At 33.9% G+C, this 9245-nt stretch overlaps 1 protein-coding gene across 1 annotated transcript; it reads right to left on the bottom strand.

Moving 5' to 3' along the window:
* Positions 1–3092: 3092 nt before the first annotated feature.
* Positions 3093–5302, bottom strand: LOC145006563 (geraniol 8-hydroxylase-like). Its single transcript, XM_078965646.1, has 2 exons — positions 4287–5302; positions 3093–3844 (listed from the first exon to the last, which is right to left on the bottom strand). The coding sequence occupies exons 1-2, from the start codon at positions 5157–5159 to the stop codon at positions 3239–3241; spliced, it is 1479 nt and encodes a 492-aa protein (XP_078821772.1). The 5' UTR covers positions 5160–5302; the 3' UTR covers positions 3093–3238.
* Positions 5303–9245: the final 3943 nt, after the last annotated feature.

Here is a 9245-nt window from a genome sequence, read left to right on the forward strand (position 1 = left end):
CCCGATAATTACTCCGTAATTTCTCTCTAAGAAATTTTCACAATTCGAAGCTATTCTGCATAAGCAATTGGGTCCCTTATCTCAAATATCGAATCTTCTGCCAACGGGTGCCCCAACTGTTCGCACAGGGGTGCAAGGGGAGAGAAGAAAGTTGGAGAAGCTTCTCATGCAAAGGTTGAGGGTGATGCTTCGCATAGAGAAATTAAAGTTGTTGGAAAAATTTATCCTTCGAAACTTCCATCGACTAAGTCAACAATTTCGAGTGCTGGGCCAGTTACTTCAACAGTTGTGACGTCAATGCCAATCACAAATTCAATCATGAAGGGGATTATAATTGGTTCATCTACTGGTCAAGGTGATTCTTTGAAAGCAAAGATTGGTATAGAAAGCTCAACAGACAAAGGGGAGCCGATTGTTGTTGAAAAATCGAAGGAGGAGAAGAAAGCTGAGGCCGAAGCTGAAATTGAAAAATTGAGAGTAGTTCAAAGTATAATGAGGCAAAGAGCAAGTGATCCTCCTAGTTTGAACAAAGGAGATCCTGCAAAACATTACAATTACAAGATGATTGAAGCAAATGTGGCATTCAATCATATGTATGCATTCAAGAAGAAACCAAAATAGAGTTATGTGGTTTCGAATACAGATGCAAGCCAGCTTGACTTTCCAATCAATGTGATGATGGTCCTAATGCCTCAGTTCAATTTTTTTTGATAAATTAAAGAGTGAAGATGACTACAATTACATGAAACTTCATTTTGATGCTGTTCTGTCTAAAGCTCCAGAGGAAATTTGGTCATTAATCATAATCAAGAAAGTGATTAGCATCAAGATGGATATTTTGTTTGAAAATATGATGCAGAATCTGAGATATGTTGTTGCAAGGGCAAATGGTCAAACTTATGATTTCACTGTTTCATATTTTCCTCTGATGAACTTGTATGATCTTATACAAGTTGCATTACTATTGAAAGACAAAAATTCTTCATACCTTCGAGAGACTGATCCTGAAGTTTTTCGACTGGGAGTTGTTCATATCAAGATCTTTCTGAAGAATTGCTATGAGTGTTTGGCTCTTACTGGTGTGGAGCTTGCAACAGTGAATGTATTAGATGTTAAAGTACCCAAGGAACCGATCAAGTCTCAACAAGAGTTGGAGAAATATGATGATGGAGAAATTTGTTTAAAACCATTTGGAATGGTCTTTGCTGGGAAGGACAAAGCTGGAAAAGCCAAAAGATTTTTGTTTCAAGCGTGCGAAGTTGAGAGATATACAATGTCGCAATATACGAACTTCATTGTTCGTATGAATAATTTCAAGAAAAATAATGAAGGGGACAAGAAGGAGATGAAGAAGATTATATATTGGTACACGGAAATTCGAAGGGTAATGATGTATGCCATCCAGATTCTCACAACCTGAGAGGATTCGACTTCATTCCAAATGGGGAGATTGTAAGGGTCGAAGTCATTTTGTAATGAGTCAAAATATGTACCCTTCGTATATTTTGTTATCTATTTACTAAGGTGTCTTATGTTTGAGGCTTAAATGTCTATGCCTTAGTATTTTTTGTATACTTTCACGTCTCCTATAAATAGGGACTTTACTTAGAGTTAGATAAGAGTCTTTTTACAGAACTTGTCTTTTTACTCTTTTTAAAAATTGTGAAGTATATTGAGTTGAAACAAGATTATATTTACTCATCGTGTTCATTCATATTGATATTACACTGATTTGTTTCTTTGATCTCGATTTGCACTTCAACAAATATATAGGGTCAGATCCGATGTAGGTTTGCCTTCAGAAGAGCTTAGGATTTTAGTATGTCGATGTGTAGCATGGATTGCACATGTTCATAGAGGCAGGAAAAAGGATCTCTTGAATAAAAGAGGATTAAGAGATGAACAAAATAAAGGAGTTACAAGTAGTAGGAATCCATAGAAAAAAAAAGATACTAATTTGAACATAGGAAACTTATATTTGATTCAAGACATGACCTTTGTTTATAATACAATAATATTTACATCATCTACATAGAGAAGTAAGTATATGGTACCAGTTCCATGATGATATATAAAGAGATACATATTAGATCAACTTCTTTTAAAGCCAAAAAGGCAATGTAAATAACAAAGTATTGGTACCTAGCATGGGGGCTTGTTAAGACCATACCAAGCCTTATGAAGCTGAGCTAAATGGTCGGGAAATAGAGGATGCATATAAAGAGAAATATGTTTTGATATATACAACCTTATTAAGATCAAAGTGTAGGAGTGCATTTTCACATCAAGTTGATGTATAGGTTAGTTAAGGGAGACAAAATATAGATCCATGTATATAATACAGAAAAAATATGGATTTGAGTTCAGTTACAAATGTTTAAAAAAAACATTTGTAAATGGTACTGTCAAAAAATTATGACTAAAAATTTGAATTTCAGTTCTATCCGTTACCATAGTTAGTGTTTCCTAGCTAATGTTTCCTTGGGTAACTTGTAGTATCGGAAATCTGTAACTAAAAAATATTCATTGAAAATTGGCCAGTAAAATTTACCTACGTGTTTCTACCAACCGATTTTACATGTGCAAATCTATCAATGCATTACCAATGAAAAACTAAACGAATTTTGCTATCAAAAATACGTCAATGTTTTAAACGATATGTCAGCCTAGCTAGGGTTAAAGCATGTGAGTTTCGAACTTAATCAACCAAATTTTAAAATGTGTATATCATATTACATTGATCACGATTCATGAGTAGGTCATCTTGATGATAATGATGTCTAGTAATGTTTCTTAACAAATATTATCATGATTAATTCAGAAGATACGAATATGGTCAAAATAACAAAAAAAAAAAAAAAAAAAAGATTTATGTTTTAGCCATATTATACGGATTTAGCCACTTAATTATTAGTTGATTTTGTAAATCAATTATCTTTATTTATGATTAAAAACGACTTGTTTACCCTGTTGGTTGTATATTGGTGGTAAAAATTCTAAAATAATAAAAAATACCATGTGTTTTGTATATTTTGCCCAAAAATTATATAGCATAACAAAATAATAAGACGCAGTCATATACAAATCATATCTTTAAATTTATTGTAATAAACACTTAGGTTACAATTATTTACCATACCTTACACAATAATTGGAGTTACACCCTTCACACATACAACTTTAATTTATTGACAAGAATTAATATTAGATTCATCCTCTGTTCACCTTTCTGTGTATTTCACGGAATCACGGGTATAGGAGTAGCAACCAAAGGTGTTGCCCTAAGCAACACAAGGCCAAATATATCATTCATGTCCATTTCTTTTCTGGCATGAGGAAGCTCCCAATCAAAATGATATACAAAGGAAGCCACCATTAAACTCACAGCCCGATTAGCCAAATTAATACCCGGACACATCCTTCTACCCGAACCAAATGGTAAAAATTCAAAATTTTGACCTTTATAGTCGACCTTACCTCCCAAAAACCTTTCTGGCTCGAACATTAATGGATTCTCCCAATATCTTGGGTCCCGTGCTATAGACCATGCGTTCACCAGAATTTGTGTGTTTTTTGGCACAATATATTTATCGAGTTTAACTTCAGTCTCTGTTTTGTGAGGAGCTAATAAAGGTACTGATAAGTGAAGCCGCATTGTTTCTTTGATTACAGCTTGCAAATAAGGCAAGTCGAGGAGTTTTGCTTCTTGAATTTTCCTATCTTTCCCTATTGTTTTTGAGAGTTCTTCACGAACTCTTAAGAACATATCAGGATTTAGTAGTAGTTCAGTCATTGCCCATTCTGTTGTGTTTGAACTTGTTTCTGTTCCTGCTAAAAACAAATCCTGTAATTTAATTTCGTTAGACCAATGGATTTTTATACCAATGGTTGGGGTTCAAGTCTCCTTAGAAGCAAAATTATTTAAAGTAAAAGTAGAGTTAGCAGTTTAAAATTTTATTTTGATCAATCATTTTTAATCTTATATTTATTAATTTGTTACTCTAAAGTGTATATATATATATATATATATATATATATATATATATATATATATATATATATATATATATATATATATATATAAAGTAACAGCAAGGGATATTATGTTTGACTAGTTATATATCAAGTTATCGATACTAAATTTCTTAACAATCATTGGAATTATTTATAATCTGTCCTTTTAGGGTGTTTTTTTATTTTTTTTTATTTTTTATTTTATTTTTGTATGGTAGTGTTTTGCTTGCATTTTGATATATAATAGTTAAACAGGGAAAAGGAGGATCTACCACAAATAAAGACTTGATGTGTATGAGATTGAAGTCGGATTCCTTATCTTCACTATAGTCTAGCAGTGAATCCAACATATCACCAAACCTCGGAAGCTTCAACTGTCGATGCTTTAACCTCTCGTTTATGAAACCTTCTGTTACTTTATCAAACCAACCATAAGCAGCCTTCGCTTGCCGCCTTATCTTCTGCGGATCCAACGGCTTTAACACCGGAAATATGTCTGCTATGTTAAACTTCCCGTCCACCTCCATCAGTGTCTTCACCGCTGTCTTGAACCCCCCTACATCATCTGACTCATAGCTGGCCACGTTCTTTGAAACGCATGTGTTGGACATCTGGTTGAGCGCCACCGCAAATGCCAAGTTTCCGATATCCACCGCCACCTTCTTCCGCCCAGATTGATGAAGAAACTCCACCATGCCCTCCACCACGCTCTGGCGAACGTCACGAAGGGTTTCGAGTTTGTGTTGGTGGGTGAGGGATAAGTTGAGAGCTTTCCGCATGTTCCGCCACTCTTGGTTTGCAGAGATCCATAGGACCGCCGAGTCATGGTTATCCAAGGCGGTGACTGCGTCCGGGACAAAACGGCCAGAGCATGCATCGTCATTGTGTTGGAGGATTTCTCTGGCGGCGTTGGGTGTAGACGCCACCACGCTGGTGATGCTGCCTAATCGGATTGTCATGAGTGGGCCATATTTGTGGGAGAGTTTGGCAAGAGACTCATGGGGTTTGGGTCCAATGTCAAGAAGGTTTCCGATGATGGGGAAGCCGGCAGGACCTGGCGGTAGTTTCCTTGCACGGTAGAGGCCAAGGCCATGGAGGAGGAAGAGAAAGGTAATGAAAGATATACCTAGAAATAGAAGTTCCATTGCTTCTTGTTTTGTGAATTATCCGAAGGTTATGTCTATTTATGGAACGATTGTTTGAAATTTGGTAGATAAAATCTGTGTATCTACCAAATTCCAAAAATGCTTCTTACGTTATAATGTCATGGACTCATGGTGCTTTTTTAAATCAACTCCTGTGTTTTTCAATTTAAACATGCACCGTCTCTGCACTTTTGTTTTGCCAATTGCTTGGTCCCTCCGCTTAACACCGTTTGTCTTGCCTGGTTTAAAACATATTGGTCGTGTTTGACAAAAGTAACTGTTAGCTGGAAGCGGGTAGCGGTTTGTTGGTAGCGGGATAAAAGGTAGCTAGTAGCGGAAAGCTTTAGTTTTTAGACAAAATTGCAAAAATGGTCCCTGTGGTATGCAAAATTTTGGGGTTTTAGTCCAAACAGTGACTTTTTTGGTTTCGTAGTCCTTTTGGAGTGGTTTGTATGTGAAAATGGTTCCTCCAAAAACTGAAATGACTATAATACCCTTGGGGTATTTATTTTTCATTTTTCTTTCATTATTCTTAAATTTTAATATTTATTTATTTATTTTAACAATTAAAAAAATAAAAAAGGGCCCACCTCTCTCTCTCTCTCTCTCTCTCTCTCTCTCTCTCTCTCTCTCTCTCTCTCTCTCTCTTCCTTATGATCCATCACCCTCTCCGGCTGTTGCTACCCTTCTCAACCCCCACAACCCCGATTGAAGGCTTGAACCGCCAGAAAAATCGACTCCTTCATGCTTCATAACGAATCAGGAAAAGAAGAAAGAAAGAAGATGTTGCTTGCGATCCCTTTCGATGGTATTGTAGCAACAAACACGATTTACTACACCCGAGATTGAACACACACCAAAACTCATCAAACTAAGTTGAATTAGGTTTTCTAAAATCGAACTAGATAGAGATACGGTGGAAATCAAGTCATAAATCGAAAACACGTTTAGAAATTTGGCAGAATCATAATTTGGATTATGAAATCAGTTCATACATACATATGCTCACAAAGATTAATGCAGAAAATCTAAAATAGATTACAAGAGAGCAGATATTAGCAGCGGCTTAAGTTGGAAGAAGGAGGTCGGCCGCCGGCGAAGTGAAATTGAAGAAAAATGTTAGAGATTTGAGGCGTTTGATCGACAGAGAGATACGATTCTGATTTTGGGTAAATACAGACATTGCAGATGTGGATTAAAATGGTTTGATGATTATGATTGAGAAATAATAGAGAAGCTTCAATCGATTATCCATAATCATTTTATTTTCCGACAAGTTCGGGTGATTGAAGGAGGATAAGTTTCAATTGATTTGTCCCAGTCTCTCTACCAGTCTTCATCTCTCAAAAAAGCAATACGATTACCAATGGGTTGCTCCGATCAACAGAAAAAAACAAGGAGGGAGGTGGTTTCATGGTGGTCCCAGCAACAGCAACACCATCGTAGGTGGTGGTGGTGTTTCTCGATGGGAAAGAGGCAGTGGGTGGCGGAGGGAGGAGCTCCGGTAGCCTCTGATGCTTTTGTTTGGTCTTCTACCGGCGAAGACAAAGGAGGGAAAAAGTGGCATCGGTGATTGCTGGAGTGACTCGACAGAAGAGGGCGGAGGGAGGTGGTGGTCGGTGTCAAGTTGGTCGGTCTTTTCCTTCGGCCGGTGAGATACGAACTGGAGGGATCGAGATTTGCTATAGCAGTAGCTGGATATTTGGGTTTAGTGTTATGTGTGTGTGTGTGAGAGAGAGAGAGAGAGAGACCAAATTAGTTATTTATTTTCTTTTTCATTTAAATTAAACAAAAAAAATACAAAAAATATATCAGAAAGGGCATTTTAGTCTTTTCAGTTTTCCGAGGGACCAAAACCACAAGCAAACATGGTCAAAAGGACCACCAATCCAAAAAAGTCACTGTTTGGACTAAAACCCCAAAATTTTGCATACCACAGGGACCATTTTTGCAATTTTGTCTAGTTTTTATTTGTTATATGAATGTTTGACAAAAATAGCTGGAAACTTTTGAAATATATAAAATTACATAAAAGCACAATTGATTAAAAATAAATAAATATATAAATATATTTTTAAGGGTAATTATACAAATTGATTTTAAAAGCTCATGAGCGTTTTGTTAAATGCTACATGAAGTAGCTTTTAGAATCGGAACGTTTTGTTAAAACTAAAAGCTAAACGCTCGTGCTGTCAAACGGAACTTTTTGTTTAAACTAGAGTGTTTTATCAAAAGTTAAAAGCTAGAATATGTCAAACGCTTCCAAAAGCTTCGTACCAAACACGCCCATCATGTTCAAAACACACGAGGGGAAATATTTCATTTTATAGAAGGCTTCCAATTTTATAACGAAATTACGTATTTCTCTCTCTCAAATTACAAATTTGCCCTTATCATCATTACTTTCACCGTGTTATTCTAAGTAAATCAACATATTCTCAAGTATCATAAAATGGATTATAACTTCAAAATCAATGTTAGGACTTAACTTGCCGAATAGATATACGATGTCACGAAAAATTGTTGGTCATATTGTTACTGTTGACAAAAACTACAAAACTGATCGAGGTGGTTTCTCATTTTACGTGGTTACGATCCAAACGTTTGAAAAGTTGCAGATTTTGTTCTTTTCAACAAGTTTTGTTGTAGTTTTGATCTCTCATCTGTTAAGTTCCTTAAAATGATAATTTTAACCCCATTGACCATTTTCACAACTCTGTCTTTTACTATACTATAAGACCATTTTTGCATATATTCTATTTTATTTTAATGAAGTATTATATATTAATATATATTATTTTTAATATATAATATTATATACTAATAAATATTTTTTTATTGGATTATTAATTTATTTTAGTTGATTTTAAAAAAAAAATTGTTGGAGTAATTCTTTTTTATTAAATTATTATATATCAATACATATAGTTTTTAATATATAATATTTATATCATAATAAATATTATGTTTTTGGATTATTAATTTTTTTAGTTAGTATTTGTAATTTGTAATTATTTTTAATTGTATTATTACTTTTTATTTATTATTTTCTTCATATACTAAATGTTGTTTTATTGGATTCTTAATTTATTTTAGTTAATTAATTTTTTTAAATTTTTTTGTCGAAGTAATTCTTTTTTATTGAATTATTATATATATCAGTACATATAGTTTTTAATATATAATACTTATATCATAATATTATATTATGAGATTATTACATATTACGAAATATTATTTTATTGGATTATTCATTTCTTTTAGTTGACTCTTTTATAATTTCTTTTTGTTTGAGCAATTTTTTTTTATTATATTATTATATATCAACAAATATTACATCATAATAAATAATACATTATTGGATTATTAATTTTTATAATTTGTTTTTTTGAATTATTAATTTGTTGAAATATTACTTTTAATTTATTATTTTTTTAAAATTAAAAAATATTATCTTATTGGATTATTATTTTATTTTGAATGTATACTATTAATTGTTTTTAATTTTATTAGATTCACCACAAAGTCGCCGAAATACATAAAAGTATCGTTTATCATCGTCAAAAATTAGCAGGATCACCTCCAAACACCTTTATCGGAGGTTCAATAGATAGCATACCCTATTCCACCCAGCGTTGTTGGTAGCTACCTGTAACAACCTCTTCATAATCCAATGGAATCCTTCATATCCCACATAGTGCACAATAAACCCCTATAATATTTATAAGTGGTGGTGATGACCGAGTGATGGTGGTGGTATTTTCCCAATGGTTTCTCATTATAAGCTAGATGAAATGAAAGTTTTTGGCAACGATCTTGTTGAATCATGAAAGTGACCCTCTTGAACTTAGTCTACCGCAGCCCTCAAAGATCCGCAGTCAAGCTCTCATCAGCAGCCTCATCCAAATTCATCTATCCAACCACAGTCTTACTTATTTTACTTAGTTTGATTCTATCTACTTTTATGTAATACTCTCTATTGTCCACTATGCCTTGCATGGCTACTCTTAGAGAGTTAATCAAATGTAATTCTTGAGTCTCTATATATATAGACCACTTTCTTTCTAAGTTAAAAAAAAAAAGAAT

This window comes from Lactuca saligna, chromosome 7 (assembly GCF_052625555.1).
Source record: "Lactuca saligna cultivar CGN05327 chromosome 7, ASM5262555v1, whole genome shotgun sequence".
Classification (NCBI taxonomy): domain Eukaryota; kingdom Viridiplantae; phylum Streptophyta; class Magnoliopsida; order Asterales; family Asteraceae; genus Lactuca; species Lactuca saligna.